This window comes from Panthera uncia (genome assembly GCF_023721935.1).
Source record: "Panthera uncia isolate 11264 chromosome A3 unlocalized genomic scaffold, Puncia_PCG_1.0 HiC_scaffold_11, whole genome shotgun sequence".
Taxonomy (NCBI): Eukaryota; Metazoa; Chordata; class Mammalia; order Carnivora; family Felidae; genus Panthera; species Panthera uncia.
The window spans coordinates 33,817,342-33,838,584 of NW_026057578.1; the positions used below are offsets into that span (position 1 = coordinate 33,817,342).

Sequence of the window (21,243 nt, forward strand, 5' to 3'; positions counted from 1 at the left end):
TTAATTCAATAATTTCCCTTCTGAGAATCCATTCCCAGAAAATAATTGAAAATACTAGGGGAAAAAATGGAGATGTTCTTTGTAGAACTATCTGAATGATAGCTCTTTAAATATGTCTGTCCAACAGTTGGGTAATGGTTAAATCAATTAATACTACTACTCCCTAGAATTTTATACAGATTTTAAACCTTATGACATACACATTTTTTAAAATACACAGGTTGAGGAATGAAGTACTGATACATGTTACAACATGGATGAACCTTGAAAGCATGCTAAGTGAAAGACACCAGAATGGAAAAGGCCACATACTGTATGATTCCATTTATATGAAATATTTGGGATAGGCAAATCTATGGAGACAGAAAGTATATTAGTGGCTGCCTTGGGCAGGTGCATGGGAGGGGGATGGGAAAATAGGGAGTGACTGCTAATGGGTACATGGCTTCTTTTGGGGGTGATAAAAATCTTCTAATTTAGTTGGGGATGATGGTTGCACAACTCTGTGAATATAATAAAAACCATTCAACTGTATACTTTAAATGGTTGCTTTTAAGTAAAGTGATATCTCAAAAACAATGCTTAAAAAATACAAGTAGACTATTTACTATAATGAAAACCAAGTTATACTAATAAATGAAAAACCCACTAGAAGTAAATATAACCAAATGCCAACAGTCGTTTGGTTCCCAGGGTGAATTTATGGGTGAAAACTGTTGCCTTCTCTAGTCCAAATTTTTTATAATGTGATTAGATTTCTTTCATAAGAAAAATACCCAAATATAGGGCGCCTGGGTGGCTCAGTTTGTTGACCGACCGACTTCAGCTCGCTCATGATCTCACGGTTTGTGAGTTCGAGCCCCGCATCGGGCTCTGTGCTGACAACTCTGAGCCTGGTGCCTGCTTCTGATTCTGTGTCTCCCTCTCTCTCTGCCCCTCCCCCACTCATGCTCTGTCTCTCTCTGTCTCAGAAATAAACATAAAAAAAATGTTTTTAAAAAAGAAAAATACCTGAATATAACTAGCAAATAGAAGAATTGTTCTCCTTTACAATTGTGTCTCCCCCTCTCCACCAAATCAGTCTTCTTTCTTTCCACTTTTTTAAGTCCAGAGTCAGAAAATGTATAGTTTGGCAGCTCCTGCAATGCCTCCTGGTGATTTCAGGCCATTCCATACAATTCTATGAATGAAAAAGGCAGCCACATTAAGGGAAAATGTATATACACAGTAGCATTCTGGCATATTGAATATACATGTGTTCTCATTTTTAGGAAGTGATAGAAGCAATTGCTGAGTGTGCATTTAAGACATCACCTTTTCCAATTCTGCTTTCATTTGAGAACCACGTAGATTCGTAAGTATTCCACACATTCAATGGGGAGTCTTTTTCCCAAATAGGGCATGTTTAATAATTGTTCATCAGATTTAAGACCATTTGATATTATTAATGGTGTTCCTCAATTATGTTGTATCTGAAGTGTCATGTTTTCATCTGCATATGATGGGATTCATTCATTCAAATCTCATTAACATAATAATCCACTTAGCGTTTATCGCTAAGCCACACAAAGAAAAGATAGTTTGCCTAAAGTCTTTTATATTCATTTTATCACAAAATACCAGAGTAAGACACATTTATATCTAAAATATGGGTATGAGTTTACCCTATAGTTGCCCAATTTAAAATGCTCCAAAATGAAAGAGTCTTCTTTGTATTGAATCAAAATTCAAGAAACTAAAATTCTAGTCCATAGAATTAATGTCTGAAGACTGGTATAGTGTATACCATTGCTCAAAAGAATATTTGTGAAGCCCTCTTTTTCATTTCAATGACCTAAGCTAGATTTCTCAACTAAAAGCCAACAGCAACTGTCCTAATTTGGCTCACAGTTTCCTTTTTTCCCCCCCTTCTCATTGAAAGTCTTTCCCAGATCACTTATTGATTCCCTTTTTCCAACTAGTTTGTGACACATGCATTAACTCACCAGTTATTTAAGAATTCACTAAAATCTTAAAAGAAACAGTTTGGTCATGCACAAATTTCAGCTTGAGGAATTTCCAAGTACTTAAATGTGATTATTTGTTAATGTATACATGGAAAGAGACCTTACTTTGAAGTAACCAATTTTATAATTATCTGTATTTCTAGTCTGCCCTCAGGAAATCCATATTACATTTACCAGCTCTTGGTTCTGTTTCACTGGGAAACAGTCATCCAATGAATGATTTAATCATTTGGCAGATAGTTTTTCTAACACTTCTGAGGGTCAATTGAAGAGAAAATAATTGATTGTTTCACTGCTATTTCTCTTGGAACTAAAGGGAGCGCCTCCCTTTCGTTGCTGTATTTAATACCTCATTTGCTGTGACAGCTCTGACTTGCGCATGAGCATTTTCTCATCTCAGCCAGTCCGTTTGTAATTGAGCTCTAACAGTGCTTCAGCGCCTTCTTTCAGGCACTGTCATTCCCAGACCTGTTGATGTATTGCGTCCTTTTTAGAGAAATATCTCTAAATCTAGCACATTTATTTTCTGCAAGAAATGTTTTTGTATAAACTAGACAAGATGAAAAGCTATAGTTCCATTCTTGATTCTCACATCTGCTTCATTGAACTTTGCTATAAGATAACCAGAGAGGTATCAACAACCACTACCACCAGAAACATAACAGCTAATATTTATTGAATTTATATTCTGTGCCCAGCCGCCTTCCACATATAAGTTCATGTGACCCTCACCACAAACCCAGGTGCTCCTAAGAATAAATATTACTATGATAATCCCTATTTCACAGATGTTGGAACTCATCCCCGAAGAGAATGAGTAACTTACCCAAGGCCATGCAGCTAAGAGGTGACAGAGCTAGGATTCACACCTGGTTGGTCTGGCTTCAAAACTCACACATTTAACCAACGCTATCCCTGTGCCTAAGCAGATACATCAGGAGCCTTCAAAACATCGAATTAAGGCAACCAGAGCATCCACAAGGCAACTGCCTGTAACTGTTCACTTTTATGTGGTTTGTGACCCTTAACCACAGGATATTTTTTGTGGTTTTCAACATCAAACATACAGAGAACCAAAACAGGGCTTGAAAACTAATCCCTGCATTGTACACAAAAGCCAAAAGATAGTACCACAATACTGCCCTTTCTGGTTTAAAAAATGAGAAATTTAGCTATTAAAAGTTTATTAATAATTCATATGTAACAAAGGAAACCAAGGACACCATGAAATTTACCCCAAACCATCGACATAATCTGATGGCAGTGAAATACTAAGATCCTGGAGTCTCTCGTGAGAGACAGTTATTTGCTTCACATTTCCATTGCCTTGAGCTTCACATATCAAAATTGCTCTGCTTCAGTCCTCTCCTGGGAGGACTCACACACCCAAAGAAAATTTATAAGCTTTCCCTTTGCTGGTACAACCCTGTGCTTGACATGTGGGCCACTCACCTCATTGCTGAACCCAGTGGCAGACATAGTTCTTCACTTGCAGCCCTATTTCCTACTAACCCTAGAAATTAACCTCCGAATCCTGCTCAACCCAGTGACCCTGGGACACACTTCCCAAAAACATCTGCAACCTGCTTGCCATTTCTAGTGGACCATTTTATTTTCCTGTGTGCTGCGTATACAAAATGCCAGATTCAGAACTCTGGTTCAGGTTACAAAAGAAACTCACACTGGAAGAAAGGAAGTAATCCACGAGATCTTCTGGTTTTCTCTCCAAATACTTGAAATTACCTATCTGTGGACAACAAAGGGAAGTCTGCCATGAGCTGCTGGCAACTTCTCCTTCTCCACCTGCTATATCAGAATCCCATAAAATGCAGATTCCTGAGCTGCACTCCCACACCTGATTTTGAATTTGTAGAAATGAGACTTCAAAATCTTAAAAAAAAAAAAAAAAAAAAAAAGGCCCTAGCCAGCTCCGATGCTCCACCTAATTTGTAAGCTAGCATTTTCATTAAAAGAATTCTATACTGAATTCAAGTGAAGTAACCCTTAGTTCTGGGTCAGCCACAGATAATGTGAGATTTTGGACAAGGTCCTTAATCTCCGTGGGTAAGAGCTTCCTCATCTATAGAGAAGGAGGTTGGTTTAGTTCAACGTGGGGGGTTTACACCATGACATTTCATGGGGTGCATTCCTTTGTCAGAAAACTGACCACCTGGCCAGGTTCCTACATTTTAGGGGTATTTCATATATCCAGATGTGCCTGCTACGGCCCAAACTCCAAATGTATTTGTGAGTATTTCCTGTCACTTCATCTCCTTGGTAGCTGATGTGGATGCTCTGAGTGCTTCAGGAATTTTTTATTCTTGCTCTGTAACTGCAGTGTGAATGTCTTTTACTTCCACAGCTCTGACCCACAAAGTTGCTTTGTTTTCCTCTGACTTTTTCTATTCAGTTTGCTCTCTGCTCTGAGTCCGTTCCCTGTCAGGTGGGTGTGTGAGTTTGGGGAGAACGTGAATAGCCTGATTACCAAGTAGCACATATTACTTCTTCTTGGAAAACTGCCTCTTGTTCTCTTCATTTCAGTTGATCTTGAGGTAGATTTTAAAATGTCTAGGTCAGACTTAGATCCTTGCTTCCCGGAGTGTGGTTGATCTGTGGGCCAGCAGCAGCCTCATCATTGAGGAGCTTGTCAGAAATGCAGAGTTGGGGCGGCTGGCTGGCTCAGTTGATAGAGCATGCAAATCCTGATCTCAGGGCATGAGTTTGAGCCCCACGGTGGGGGTAGAGTTCACTTAAAAGGAAAAAAAAGAAATCCATAATCTCAGGCCCCATACCAATGCTGCCGAGGAAGCAACATTTTCTTAAGACCTGGGGTTATTTGGGTGAAGTGTCAGAGTGTTACCTTAAACACTGTGGAACTATCCATGTCAGAACTACCCACAGGCTTGTTACCAATGCAGGTTCCAGGACTCCTCTCCCAATTCAGTGAATCAGGACCTGGCCCTAGGCCCCAACACCTGCAGCACTAACAGCTCAGTGATTTTTTACTGGAATAAAGTCAGATTTTGCTCCAGCAAAATCCTTCCTAAAGCCTGATTTGGGGACAGCCTGACAAAGGACAGAGGACTCTGCCTGCTACCTGGTTAGCAACACCTGGAACATCACCTCAAAATCCCTCCACTGATGAAAATGTGGCTCCCCTCAAAATCCTAAAACAGGGCATTGAGGTGAAAGTCTCCCTCTTTACTGTAAGTCTCTGATCAAAGGAACCCCAAGTTCCAATACTCTAGAAAAACAGCAGCTACATCAGCACCTGTTGACTCTTTTTACTCTATCAGAACAGTTCTCAAACTTGAGGGTGCATCAGAATCGCCTAGAGGGTTTGTGAAGACCCCCGAGTCCTGTTTCCCCAGAGATTCTGACTTAGATTCTGCATTGGAGGCCTTGAATCTGCATTTCTGACCAGCTTCAGGGGCTGTGGATGCTACCGGTCCATGGGCCACACTTGGAATAGCAAAGCTCTGTGACACATGGTAGTGCCATCTGTGAAAGTCAGAGGGTTTGGACAGTTTCTTCTGTGTAGCCTGGAGCATGTGGGCCCGGGATAGATGGACTTGTCTCCGCTTCAGCTGAGGAACCTGTAGGCTTGGTTGAGCCCCTGGGCTGGTTATCCTTTGAGCAACAGCATCTGAACAGATGCCCGGGGCTGCTCTGCCAAATCAGCTACTTCTCTGCTTGCTCCCCAGCCTCTAATGAGTTGTTCTGAAACAACTACCCCTACGCTTTTCACGATCCGTTCTCTGACTGACAGGTTTCCCTCTCGCCTTGACACTGGTGAGGAATATTCTGAGGACCACACAGGCCACACAATAAAGCCTCCTCCAGGTCAAGAAAGGACAATGAGCAAGTGTGTGTGTGTGTTGGGGGGGGGGGGGTGTTGTACAGGGTTTGGCAAGTTCTGTGAACCTCTTCTTTGCCTCTCCCTGCAGTTTCAATGAAGCAGTGACCTCGGGCTTCTAGTTGAAACCCGGAGAACTCATTTGACCCCCAAAATATACGCCTTTTAAAAAGGATATAGTGGTTTTCCCTAGGGACCATTGCAATACAATTTGAATCCCTAGAACATCCCCCATCTAGGGCGGGGTGGGGTGGGGAGTCCATGCTCCAGGCTTAACAGTTATGGAAGAGAGAAAGAAAATTAAGAATCACACTTTAGAATTGTTTTGAATTGTGGTAAATAAGGCTTTTTATCACTTACTTATTCTTACTGCAATCCCAGTTTTGTGAAAATGTATTAACATTGCAGCATGTAGAGGCAACTATTGGAAATCAAGTTTGACAGCCTGTAGATCAAACTCACAGTCCATAAAACCCAATGGAATTGGATACCTTTATAATGATACTTAACATTCTACAGAATGAGAAAAAAATATTATTGCTTTTTAAAAGGTCAAAGGAATCAGGAGTATTGAAAGATGGCAGATATTCCCTCGTACCGACTGTGTTTATGTGGTAGCCAGACCGCAAGTTGCCCAGTCTAGCTGGTGGGTGCTGCCTGGTAACTCTGGATCCTCTTACATTCGCCCCACTCTCCTAATGCCTCAAAGGCATCTGCATCCATTACTCTGCTTCATCTTCTTGGCATCCTCTGTCCTTTTCCAAGAACTGTGATTATCCTCATTTTATAGATCCAGAGTGGTTGAGAGCCTGGAGCTCAATTCAGCAAGCCCTACAGCTCCAGCCTTTCTCTTTCAGATCAGATTCTTACCAGCACTTAGTCAGGCTCACACCACCTCTGCTGCCCTATTATGCACATAAGAGTTGCAGACACCTTTCCTCATGGTGCCTGCTTCTTATCTTCCCTCCAGAATCCCCTCCCAAGTGAACACACTTCGGCCTGACTGCCCTTCTATGTTTTAAGATTCTCTCTCTCTCTTTCTCTCTCTCTCTCTCTCTCTCTCTCTTCCTCTCTCTTTCTTCCTCCCTCCCTCCTTGTCTGCCTCTCTCCTTTCCTTTCCTCTCCTCCCTCACCTCCTTAAAAACATTCCTTTACAGCTAGCTCTTTGTGGGTTAGACAAATCTCAACCAAGAATTCACATGGAGTCATGGCTGAGGTCTGCCCCCAAGCATCTTGCATTTGACTTAGAATCAGGAAATTGAACAAAAGGGACTGAGCCCATAATTCTGGGGCATTCAAGAATCCAGTGACTGGCAAATGACCTGCTGTCCTCTCCATCTGTGTCTATGGAGGCTAGCCATAGGAATAGCCTTCACTGTCTCTCTGCATGTGGTATTCATATTCACAGAAGTCAGGATAGTAAACAAGGGGTGTAGAGTGATACATATTGGTCTTGAAGGGTAAGTTGAAGAAATCACTTCTTTTTGTAATTAATAACACAAAGTAATCATGTCCAACCCCTTTAAATAAGCCCCCTTGCTTGCTTTTTTTCTCATTTCCCTTAGCCCAAAGCAGCAAGCCAAGATGGCAGAGTATTGCCGACTGATCTTTGGAGATGCTCTTCTCATGGAACCACTGGAAAAATACCCAGTAAGCAGTCTCAAGGTTTATCGCTGAAGGAATGTACATACTAATGACTGGAGTTAGGGGGAGACTTCCTTACATCCTTTCCAAGTTTGTGTTTCTCGGGAAGATTAATTGAGTTGATAATGAAGCCTGACCAGGAGGAAACCGGCAGTGTGCCCCACTGAGGGTGGAAGACATGCATCTGTCCTCTTCCTCTGCTCACTGTCTTGTCCCTCCCCCACTGCCTGACGTGACCGGCAGGACTACAGAATTCCCAGAATCACAAATATCTTCCATGGAGACATTCCGGGCCAGACAGGGTTCTGATCATCTCCCATGGAACCTCGTTACACCCTTTGAGAGACATGGTTCAGCAAAATGGGACATTTGCAGGTGGTACAATGAGATCCCCACCTGGCCCTGCATCCACTCTTCACTCCCTTGCATGTGCCTTTTGGTGGAACAGAACTCAGGCCTCCTATTGCCAAGCATCCCTGCTTTGGGAAGGAAAAGCAGTAGGAACATCTTAAAGTAGGCTTTCCCCTCTTCAACCCTTTTTCCTCATCTCCACACATTCTTACACAATTTCATACCAATCCCCAGACTTGTTGTAAGCAAAGAATAAAGGACCAGTTTAGGGGAGTTCACTAGACTTGCTAAAAATAACTCACCTTGGGACTTGCACACATAATCTCTGATATAATATCTAACAACCCTCTCATGGGAAATTGATTTTCCCATTAGATGTGCAAGCTTGAAAACACTGGCAATAATGCTTGCAAATAAAGGTAGCTCGAATCTCAGGGCTACAGGGAAATGTGAAACCACCAGCCCACTTGGGCTGATGCCAAGGACATGTGCAGCTTAGTACCTACTTCCAGATGGGGGGTTTGCTCTTTTTAAAATGCATCTGAAAGGTTGGTTCTGTAGGCTCAACTGGAAGCTCATGCCCTTCTTTACCAACCCTTCCTGACAGACACCACACTAATTGGCTTCCCTTCTTCGAAAATCCAGGACAGAGCCTTCCTATCTGCCTCAAACCAAAACGGTTGGACTTATGGTCCATCAGAAAACTCATAAAACTTTGGGTTAGCAAATCTCCCAGTACATTTCTGTGGGTCTGATTCATGGGGATTCGTTGTGGAAAAATAAGAGTTCTGTAATTAAAATATTCCTTTCATGAAAAAATAAAGAACCATGAAGTAGCCCCCATGCAGGACACATGCTTAGAACAGTCTAATGAGCTGTAATGAACGTAGTAACTAATAATCTAGAAGCTCTTGGTGTCCAACACTGTGCTGGGGGTTTGGGGAGGGGGTCTGAAAGAAAGGGGCAGTATTGTTAAGGAAGGTGCTTTTCTTTTCCATTAGCTGGAATCTGGAGTTCCTCTTCCAAGCCCTATGGATTTAATGTACAAAATTTTGGTGAAAAATAAGAAGAAATCGCATAAGTCATCAGAAGGAAGTGGCAAAAAGAAGCTCTCAGAACAAGCCTCCAACACGTACAGTGACTCGTCCAGTGTGTTTGAGCCCTCATCTCCAGGAGCCGGTGAGGGGTTGGCAGGCTCTTGTTCCCTATTACGTGTGGTTTTAAGAATTGCTGCTCTAATTTAACTTAGAAGGACTTTTACATTCCTATTTGGACACACTTTTAAATGGTATGGGTTTTCTGTTTCTGCTGCAAATTTGGTGGCTTCATTAAGACTACACAAATGGCGGGGGGGGGGGGGGCCTGGGTGGCTCAGTTAGTTGAACGTCTGACCTAGGCTGAGCTCATGATCTCGCAGCTTGTGGGTTCGAGCCCCACTCCGGGTTCTGCACTGACAGTGTGGAGCCTGGTTGGGATTCTCTCTCTCTTTCCTCTCTCTGACGCTCCCCCACTCATTCTCTCTCTCTCTCTCTCTCTCTCTCTCTCTCTTTCTCTCAAAATAAATAAATGAACCAAAAAAAAAGCTACACAAATGTATGATCTCCAGTTCTGTAAGTACGAAGGCCCACATGGGTCTCACTGGGCCAACCTCCAGTTGTCAGCAGGGCTGCTGTCCTTTCTGGAGGCTCTGGAGAATCCTATTCTTTGCTTGTTCTATCTTCCAGAAGCCACCCACATTTGTTGGCTTATGGTCTCTTCCTCCAGTTTCAAGCCAGGAATGTCCCATCTCACTTCTGTCATCATACCTGCCTCTGACCAGAGGCAAGAAAGTTCTTTTGCTTTTAGGAACTCACACCATTACATTGGACCCATTTGGATAAACCAGGATAATCTTCCCCAGCTCAATCTTAATCTATCTGCAAAGCCCCTCTTGCTGTATATTCACAGGGCACAGAACATATCCCCAGGACATGGTCATTTGGGGGAGCCATATGGTTTTGTGGTCTGTCTACTACATCGGCCAAATAATGTTTGGAGTGATCACATGAGTTTAAGCTTCTCAAGGGCAATGATACCTTAACATTAACTTGGGTCTGGGCACAAGATGTTCACTGAATGTGTTCTCATTGATGATATGCTGAAGAGTTCTGGGCAATTCAACTCATCCATATTTTACAGATCTCTTTTAAAATGTAAAAAGGTAAAGGCAATTGAATTATCTATCAAAGCTTCTAGGTGATGCTTAGTATCATTAATTTTCCTTTTAGATTTAAGTTGAAATAGATTTTTACGGATGATGAGAAAAGACTTCAAGTGGTCACCCCATTTCCTTTGAATTATTTGTCATTTAGTCTGGTTTCTTTTTTAGCTTTAATCAGAATCTTGGCAATCTGAAAAGGGCTCTCCTGATTGGAGGGTGAGTAAGTGGAGGAAACTTGAAGCTTGAATCTAGGAAGTTCTTGAATGGAAAGTTTAACTCACATTGGAACAATCACTTTGGAAAACTGGCAGTATTTGCAAAACTGAACATATGCACACCCTCGGTCCCAGGGATTCCATTCCTAGGTATATACCCAACAGAAACGTGTATAGATATTCACCAAGAGAGATGCACAAGAATTGCTCAGAGCAACACTACACAGAATGGCCAAAAATTGGAAACTGGATGACGAGTGCCATCATTAGTTGTGGTATATTCACACCATGGATTAATATGCAGCAATAACAGTCTAAAACCGCACACACCAATATGGATACAGCTCAGAAACATACTGTTGAGTAAAAGAACTCAAATACAAAAACAGAATCCACTGTATGACTCCATTTATATAAAGTACAAAAACAGACAGAATTATCCTATGAAATTAGAGGTCAGGAAATGGTTACCTTTGAAGAAATGACTGGAAGGGCATCCAACGGGGCCTCTGGACACTGGTTTTATTTTGTTTCTTGATCTGGATACTGGTTACTAAGGTCTGTTTAGTCAGTGAAAATTCATCACTCTGTATATATATGGTATGTGTACTTCTCTGCATATCTATTGTGTATCAATTAAAAGATTTCAGGATAGGGGCGCCTGGGTGGCTCAGTCAGTTAAGCATATGACTTCGGCTCAGGTCATGATCTCATGGTTTATGAGTTCGAGCCTTGCGTCAGTTGGGCTCTATGCTGATAGCTCAGAGCCTGGAGCCTGCTTCAGATTCTGTGTCTCCCTCTTTCTCTGCCCCTCCCCTACTTGCACTCTGTCTCTCTCTCAAAAATAAATAAACATTAAAAAACATTTTTAAAAAGATTTCAAAATAATTTTAAGTTAAAATGTAAATTCTAGAGCAATCTGGTGGGGAAAAAAAAGGTTAACCAAATCAGTGATTTATCTTTTCTTGTATGTTTCCATCTCAATGGCCAATTTCTTTTATGGTTTAGAGCAAAATTCTTACCAACAAATATATAATTATTTGAAAGGTTTTTTGGGGGCGGTAGTTTTTGAGTGTGTATTTCAAGCATTAATACATTATTCTGATTCTTTTTTCAAAACTAACTCTTGTTCTCAGTAAGAATGTTGTTTCTGAAGGTTTACAGTTCTTGAAACCCTTGAATCTAGGGAAGAAACCAAGTCTTCCTTTGCATACAGGAACTTGTTTCCCCATCTCCCTTTCCCACTACCAGTTCTCTCCCTTTTAATTAACTGGATGCATAACACAAATAACAATTTTTACAGGCATTGAACATTATTGCTTAATACAGAGAAGAACAGCAATCTGTTAGTAATTCAGTAGATTTCCTAAGCTAGCCCCATGGTCTGTTGTGCAATCTTTATTTATTTCAATGGAAAATTTTGGACATTTTAATATGTAGGTAGTCTTTTGAATAATGTGCCCTACTAATTTGCCATTTGGTTTGTAGATGTTCTCTGGTAATGGGAACTCAAGTAACTTGAAAAACATGGAATGGTTCTTATTTCAAAACTAATTTACTTATCATGGTGCTTGTTGGCCAGGTGCCTTTTCCAAGATTCAGCCCTTTGCCAGTACACTTGTCTTAAAGAACTAGGATAAAGTCGATTTTTTTTATGGTTCAAGGTTTTATGGTCTTAAGTTTCCTCCAAGATCTCTCAGAAGACTTATGAGGGAGAAACCAGGGTCCTGCTCATAGAGTAAAGGAAGACAAATTACTTCTTTCCCACATAAACTAAAGAATTACCTGATGGAGGATTATGAAATTAATGGTCTGTTGTTATATCACATGAAGCACTGTTACTTGCTTTTGCCAAACAACCTTTGAAATTACTCAATTAAAAAAAAAAGAATCCCCTCTCTAATTAAAAAGCAAGAAAAAAAAAGTAAAAAGAACTTGGGGCAACACATTTGATTATAAAAAACAATTAAGTGCCAACCTCCAAAAGAATGTGTTGGTATATAATGAGATATGTTTTCTTTCCAAATTATAATGGATTCCCTGTATTAACTAACACAATGTAAGTATCATAAAGTGGTTGCATGTGCTTTCTTTCAATAAACGAGCCATAAATAATAAGACTTACTGGTCCTGGAAATCTTTTCCCTCTAAAGATACTTCATGAATACTTTGCTCACTGCTACTATTCAGTAATTGATTGACCTTTGCTAGTCAAATGAAAACATTTATAAGCTTTTTGGAAGACATGCTGTGGACACTGTGTCATTTACATAGATTGAACAGGGTTGCTAACTTTCACAAGATTTGAGAGGGGGGAGGACCTAGCCAGTGCAAGTTACCTCATTGTAGAGCCAATATAGCCATCTACTGGGCTTGTACTGTTATGGCACTGTGTGAACGCTGAAAGATAGTAGTCAAATCATATAATGCCTTCTTTAGTATTTTACTTGAAAATCTTTTTACAAAACTGATATTATCAGGTGAGACTGAGACCCAAGGCTGTGGAAGAATTTAATACTTCATGCTGGTGTGAATTTTTAAGGAGAGGAATCATCCACCAAATCTTCAGAGAGGAAAAATAATCCATTGAAATGACTGTGTGTTGGCTAAATATGCAGCTAAATTATGTCTGACCAAAGCAGATTTCTATGCATAATTATTTTAAGGGTTCATGCATTTTATCCTGCTTTTTGAAACAGAATGTCACCGTTTTCTAAGATACATGCATTGTTTAAATGAATGACAATGCATCCATCAAATAAGCCTGCAGGCAAATCGTAAGATACAATAGTTACTTTACAATTTTTGTGTAATCAGGTGTGCTGCCACAGCCCTGCCTTTCCTGTCCCAGATCAAATACTCAGCCTTAACTGTGAGGTCCTCTATGGCCTCAGAAAAGTAGCGGTAAAGTCACTGAGTGCTGTAAGCATCACATGGAAGAATCAAGGCTCAGAAAAAGAGGGAAAAGTGGGAAAAAGAGAGTTTATCTTTCAGAGTCCTAGAGACCCCCAAAGACAACGTACACGTCCATATAGGATGTGTGTACCATAGAAAGCTAAATGTAGATGACGCCATATTTTCTTAAACATACTGATAAAAATGTTAAGAGTTTTTAATAGAATTTGGACATTTCAAATGGTATTCACAAAGTAAATTTAGAGAAAATATCCATATTCCAAATCTCAATACAATTCTATATAATTTACAAAATTTAAATATCCAAATGAATAATTTTAAAACAGTGTTATGCCAATTTCCAAGGAAATTTTTTGTAATGCACCTGTTAACATGTGCTTCAAACTTGTAAATGTTTGTTTACTTCATGATCTGTTATTAAAATTTGACAGGGGAAGCTGATACTGAGAGTGACGACGATGATGATGATGACGACTGTAAAAAATCTTCAATGGATGAGGTAGGTGTCTAGGAACTGACTTCTGGTCACAGAAGCTCATCCCCTAGTTTGTCAGTCCCTGCTGTGCCATCTGGACATATAGTTCATGGTCTCCTTCTGCCATCTAGTGGTCAAAAGCGTCACTGTTCATTTTAAACCTGCTACCCTGTTGGAAAATGAAAATGTGCACTTGAATCACTAAAAATGTGCACTTGAGTCACTAAAGGAATAAGCACAGCATTGAGCAAAAGTTCTCTGTGATGATCAATGCTGCCAAAACTTCCTTCCATCAAATGGGGTCTCTGGAAGGTGAATTCAAAATTTGTGACATCCAATGCCTGCTTCAATTTTTGAGGCAATTAAATTGTTGGTCAAAAGGCCCCAAATCCAGAGAAAACGTGGGGTTTTGGAGAAATGTTCAGAAATATGACATTAATTCCATTGTTGTAATTTTGAAATCACTAGAGCTCCTTACTGATGATGTAAGCTAAAACACCCCAAATAACTTCATCAGCTCAGAAATGTTAATTGCACAAGATCTAGAAGTGAATCTGAGATAAGTCCATTCGAATTTCAAAACTTTGTTTTAGCAAGAGTCTTAATCCAAAAGTTTACACTGAATATTCCCTCAAATATATTGGAAAGTGTCTGTCTCAGGTATAAATAACAAATAATAAGCTGTTCTTACATAATGTTCTTCCTCTTACACTTATTTCCTTTAATGTTGTCTAAAGTTTTGATTAATTATGTTCCTCCACTAAATTTCAAGTTAGTGTCCGGAAGAAAACTATGAACAGGCCTGGTAAAGTAGTTCTTCCTGGTAATTATTTCAATTGTGCATAACTTTTATCACTGATTCTTGTCCATTCAAAACTGCCTTACTAATTGGATGGCCCATTTGCAAATGAATATTTCCCAATTAACATTTAACCTAAATATTGCTACAGGCGTTTTCAAAAGAAATCATGTCTGCATGTATTCTCTCTTCTAAAAATGGGAGAGAATATTAGATCAGTCTACAGAGGTCTGTCCATGCCAATACTGCAGTATCGGTTTTCTCCTTTATTAAAAACTTCATCAAAGTGATATGTAATAGCAAGTAATACTAAAGTAACATGAGTTTTTACTATGTGCCAGGTACTGTTCTGAGCTCTTTCACATAAATTATCTCGTTTAATGATTGCAAAAGTTCAATATGCTATTGGGACTGTTTTTATTCTAATTTAACAGGTGAGTAAACTGAGGCACAGAGCAGTTAAGTAATTTGCCCAAGATTGCACAGCTTCTAAGTGGTGGGCTTGGAATTTGAAATGAAGCAATCTGGCTTTAGAATCTTAGCTACTAACCCCTGTACTGCTTGCTTGATAGGCACACAGGAACCAAGAAGGCAGGGAGGGATGAACATTTATAAAGAAAACTAATACTTGTTCACCGACCCCAACCTATTTCCACAAGGCAACCTTTTTTTAAAAACAAATTTTTTTTGGTTCACTGGCAGTCAATTACATACTAATTTTCATCTTGTACAGTGAATTCTTGATTTCTTGATTTCTTAACCTTAGACATCAGCTAAGGAATTTTTGCTATGACCAGTGACATATAGCTCAGTGCTTCTCAAACTGTAATGTGCATTTGAATCTCCTTAGTAAAATGCAGATTCTGATTCAGGAGGCCAGTGGTGGAGGCTGAGATGCTACGTCTCTAATAAGCTCGCAGGCTGATACTGCTGGTCACCAAGCACACTGGGAGCTGCCCCTAAACACCCCATATGCCACCCCATATTTGCCTAACATACAAGTAAATTTTCTCCTGTGGTGAATTTTCCTATTGGCGATAATCATTTTCAGAAGAGAAGGGATGGTGTTCTCTCTCATGAGCCGCTTGATCATTGCCCTGGGAACGTAATCCTTGGTAATGTAATGCTGACTCTGGGAATGTCATTTTATTTCTGCTTCCAGGGTACTGCTGGCAGTGAGGCCATGGCCACAGAAGAGATGTCTAACCTGGTGAACTATATTCAGCCAGTCAAGTTTGAGTCCTTTGAAACTTCAAAAAGTAAGTTTTCCCTGGAGAAGAACCTCTAATGTGATATATAATGAGTGTATCTTAAATCGTTTTTTAATGTTCATTTATTTTGAGAGAGAGAGAGAGGGAGTAAGTGGAGGTGGGGCAGAGAGAGGGGGAGACTATAATGAATATATCTTAAATACAAGGTAGTTAGAACAAAGAATGTTACCCTTAACAGAACTATTCTGTGAAGTCTTGAATACGTGCCTGAGTTGACGATTAAAACCATGTAAGAAAGTATTCCACGATGTTACCCCAAAATTCGTCATGGGGTGTAGGCCACACACAGTTATCTGAAAGGTATTAGGCCAGAGTACAGCTGATTGAGAGTTTCACAGTCGTTTTTGTTCAACAACATAATGGGCTCCTTCCGTATATAAGAGACAGTGTTGAAATAAACTATCTACTCGCCCCCCAGAAGGGGGGGAGCAGGGAGCAGCCAGAGACGTGGTTAACCCTCATAACGAAAAATAGAACCAAATCAATCACTTCACACACATTCCATTTGTCCAGCCTGTTTTATAACATTAACTTCACATCATTTTGTGTTCTCTCTTCCTCCAACTACACATCCATACTGGATGCAAAGAAAAAAAAATAGCATCTTTCCCCCACCTGAAGAAAAGAGCTCTTTTGTGAAATTGCCCCCCCCCTTTTTTGTATGAAATGTAAGATGCTATCAGGTTAAGAGAATCCTTGAGACATTTTAGCTGCTTTTATGAGTGTGCTTTTAAAGGCAGAATTTTTGCTGAAATATAACAGCCTCTTATAAGGCATAGTTTTATAGATACATCAAAATCTAAGCTTCTACCGTACACACTAATGTATAATTGTATAATTTTGCCCAAAGAGCTTCAACTTTGTAGTATATGGTACCTGTATCTCTACAATGAGGAATTTAACTTCTAATACAGTTTATATATAAATATTCCAACATTTTTTTTGATTTCTGTAATTGCTGGTGCATCTTACCACAAGTTGTTCAATTTGAAACATCCTAAAGTAGTAATTTTTATATTTCTATAGTTTTCTTTGGCTGTAAAATGAGTTTGCCTAATTTATGAGTCAAAAGCTCCTAAACAACTAGCCAGATTGAGAAAGAACATCCTTCAAACCTGGTCACAACAGCATGGACCAAAGATTTACAAACAAGTCCGTTTCTCCTTGTGTTTGATATCATTGTATCACTTTATTTTTTTAAAAGAATACTGTACATCAAAAAAAAAAAAATAATACCGCACATATGTTACAAAGCACCTACTGAATTGACTTAATTTTAATTAGCAGTAATGCTTAAAATAATTAGTCATATGAAAATAGGTTTTTGATGGGCCAAAATAAGAGAAGTAAGGTTTTCCTTTAGAGCTGATTAAAAATTGGGGAAGATAAGGAGATAGATGCATAAAAGACTCCAGGTTATATTAGAAAGAACAGTGAGGCTTTATTCATGGAAAGTGGGCATCAAAGAGGGGGAAATGCATCAAAGGGAACTCCATTTAAAAACTGAGAACTGTGCAACCATTCTGAATGACATTTGCCTCAGTACTGTGTGTAACACTTTGAATTTTAGTTGGGAAGAGGACAGAGAAGCTGTCGGACTCTTAGACTTTACAAACTAAAACAACTTTGTTTTGTTTCTTCCATTCTAATCAGAAGTTTGGATTCCACTTTCAAAATATTGCTTTTGTATTATATTGAGATATCTAACACATTCATCTCTCCAGCCTCTCTTATCCAATTTGAAAATGAGGCCATCAGACTAGAAAAGGTCCAAGGATCCTTCTGCTTTGAAATACCCTAATCTTAATGTCACATTAGTTACTTGAACTGAGGGGGTGTGTATAAACTGAGGCAATGACAAGGTGGGGTGTAAAAGAGAGAGTCAGAAAAACCAGTCTGAATGGATTTAGAACAAAAGAGTCCCCCCAGGGTTCTTCCTCTTTTGAAATAACTTTCATTGACCACTCTAGCCATATCTAAAATCCATTTCCCCATCCTAATGCCATTGTATCCCTAACTTGCATGACCATAAGCAAATCTGACTCAGGTAGTATTAGAAGAGACAGCTTCTTAGAAAACTCAGCTTTGACTGAAGAAATACATATATAAAGTTATACAATGAGGATTCATTGCCCTAACTTCACTGAACATATGCCTCCATCTTACACGTTATAACTTGTACCATTGAATTTTACTCCTCACCCTTTTTTGTTGTCGTTAACTCAGAAAGAAATAGAAGTTTTGAAATGTCTTCCTTCGTGGAAACCAAAGGACTTGAGCAACTGACAAAGTCTCCAGTGGAATTTGTAGAGTATCCTTGATTTGACGATTGACTGCTGAAATGACCCAGCCAAAGCCGCACGTGCCATTTGATTTCTGTTTTGAAAAGGAGAATATGTATGAAATGGCTTATGTCTGATACCTGGGTGTGATAGACAGTTTCTGGCTTCAGATGCATGGCTGAGAGGCGGGGGCTGGCATATGGAAAAGAGAACTGATCTTGCAGTAAAGGAAGCTCAGGTTTCAAGGGTATTTTCACACCGTCTTTGTCCTTTGGCAATTGGCTTAATCCTTCTGAATATGGTGACACCAAGTTTGCTCATTGGGTTAGGGACGGCATGTGTAAAGTGTGTAATATACTTTATACATACGTAAGATATATGTACAGTGTATACACATACATGTAATAGATGTCCAATCAGAAAACAGTTGGAATGATGACAAGGATATAAATATAGAGGCACCTGGCTGGCTCATTTGGAAGAGCATGTGACTCTTGAACTTGGGGTCATAACTTTGAGCCCCACGCTGGGTGTAGAGATTACACACACACACACACACACACACACACAAAACAAAAACTTAAAAAACAGAATATAAACATATATTACTAACAATGGCTTTGTTGATAATTCTGACAACAAAAAACTTTGATTTTTATCCATAAATTAAAAATGAAACATCTTTAAATTTTTTTTATGAAAGCAATAGTAAATGCCTCAAACAGCCCAATTTCATGAAACAAGTCCTAAAATAAAAAAAAAAAAAAAAAGTGACTTTTAGAACTCATCAACAAGAGGAGAGGGAGCAAATGTAAACTCCATAAACAAAGTCACACTATTAAGCATCGACTGTTTTATAGACCTTACATTAGATGTCTGATCACATTTCATCCTCACAATAAGCCTGGGATGTAAAGATTGTTCAATCTATCAAGCAGAGGAGGAAACTCACTCGCAAAAGAGCAAAATGACTTGCCCTAGATCCTATAGCTAGCAACTTCCAGAAATAAGGTGCAGGTCCTTTTACGCCTAATTTCCCTGCCTGAGCTCAAAATCTTAGCTGACTTCCACCAAATTTGGTAATAGGGTCGTGTTTTAAGAACATAGCATTGTTTAATAGCTACATAGTACTCAGTAACTAAAAGGTTCTCAAGATGGAAAACTGATTACAGTAGGAACTAACATACAAAACAAGGTCAGAACCTTCTGTGCTATCTTGACCTTGCTATCAATCATAAAGAGTACCACAGTCTTGGCAAATAGCATATAGCAAATAACCTTCTCAGAGAAGGTTAAAAAATGAGCAGAAAGCATTTCAAAACAACCATGCAGTTCACATTATCTGCTTCCGCCAAAGATGTTATCATCCTGTCACGTGCTTTGGCACACTTGAGTTTACTCCTGTGTCCTTAATCGTTAAGCCTACCCTCAATAAAATCTCCCCCAAATTACACTGACTTTGACTTAATCGTTTTTTTTTCCTCATTAGTTTTCACCCACAAGGCTCAGCAAGGGTGCTATAGTACATTTATATTATAAAACCACATTTATTCTGTGTGTTCAGAAGTTTTTGACATTTTTCATCCACTAGCCCAATGAGATCATCAATATTTAGTTCATTTCCCAATGGAGAAAGAAGGAAGGTGGCTTCTAAGTTAATGGTATGGGCTAATTATTTTTATAATTGTATTCACTACTTAACATGATGGTCCAGATATAACAAAATGCAGCTCAGCAGGATATATCCAAAAGGAACCCGTGTGGATTCATCCAACTACATGCCTCAGCTCTTCTGGAATGCTGGTTGCCAAATGGTTGCACTTAATTTTCAAACTGTGGGTAAGTAGCACAGTTAAAGCTCATTTCCATTCTGTTAGAAAGCTGTATTTCCAGACTTGACTGAAAGCAAACAGAAGCAGATTTCAATGAAGGGAAAATATCACTGCAAAAGAAAAATAGCTTTTGAAAATGGAGAAATTATCTTTAATAGTTTATAACCAAGTCTTTATTTCTAGCGGTTCCATATTACTTTCAAACAAAAATTTTTATGCTTTTTGAAGTAATATGTATATATTGTAGGAAATTTGGAAAATTCAGAAAAGCATAAAGAAACAATAAAACTGCCCAGGAACACTGCCACTCATAAAATCAACACTTAACTTTCAGCTTTGTAATCTGTAAGGATTTGGGGTTATGTATATACATGCTTTTTCATTTGTTTAAAATGTGTATGTATTTAAATGCTATACAGAGATAAAAATTTTAATAGCTGTATATTAAGCACGTTTCACAATTCACTCAACCCATTTCCTATCTCTGGACATTAGGGAATTTTTTTTCTACTATAAATAATTCTCAGAGAACATCTTGAATATAAATTGTCAAGTGTATATCCTAATGTTCTTTTGGAAAAGTTCCTAAAATAGAATTACTCTGTTAAAATATGTGAATGTTTCAAGAATCGTCGTATAATATACAAAATTGTCCATCAAAAATGTTGGGCATTTACCAAAAAAATACAAAACACTAATTCAAAGGGATACATGCACCCCTATGTGTATTGCAGCGTTATTTAAAAGAGCCAAATTATGGAAGCATCCGTTGATAGAGGAATGGATAAGGCACATACGGTATATATATATATATATATATATATATATATATATACACATAAATATATATGTATGTAGGAATATTATTCAGCCATAAAAAGAATGACATCTTGCCATTTGCAACAGCATGGATAAAACTAGAGAGTATAATGCTAAGTAAAATAAGCTTGGTCAGAGAAAGACAAATACCGTATGATCTCACTCATATGTGGAATTTAGGAAACAAAACAAGTGAGCAAAGGAGAAAAAGAGAGAGACAAACCAAAAAACAGACGCTTAACTATAGAGAACAAACTGATGGTTACTGGATGGGAAAGGGGTGAGGGGATGGGTGAAATAGGTGATGGTGATTAAGAGTACATTTATCATGATAAAAAAAAATAAAATGATTTTTAAAAATCTGTGCCTTTAACAAATTCAAAAAAAAAATGTTATACTGGATTTCTCTTCCATCAGCAGTGTATGATATGAAGTATTCTCTCTCATTTGAGATTTCAGTTAAGTGTTATAATTAAATAATAATAATACTAATAATATTCCAGACAAAATATTTTCTCATTGTTGCTTTAATTTTACTTCTTTGATTATTATTTAGGTTGAACATTTTAAATATGTG

At 38.8% G+C, this 21,243-nt stretch overlaps 1 protein-coding gene across 1 annotated transcript in view; it reads left to right on the forward strand.

The window, feature by feature from the left end:
• Positions 1-21,243, forward strand: part of PLCB1 (phospholipase C beta 1) — a 400,603-nt gene that overhangs the window by 309,056 nt on the left and 70,304 nt on the right. Inside the window, exons 12-18 of the mRNA XM_049649824.1 lie at positions 1,272-1,354; positions 7,428-7,512; positions 8,859-9,036; positions 13,620-13,687; positions 15,625-15,721; positions 17,960-18,044; positions 19,730-19,854. Coding sequence (XP_049505781.1) covers positions 1,272-1,354; positions 7,428-7,512; positions 8,859-9,036; positions 13,620-13,687; positions 15,625-15,721; positions 17,960-18,044; positions 19,730-19,854 — 721 coding nt within the window. The remainder of the gene's footprint in view (positions 1-1,271; positions 1,355-7,427; positions 7,513-8,858; positions 9,037-13,619; positions 13,688-15,624; positions 15,722-17,959; positions 18,045-19,729; positions 19,855-21,243) is intronic.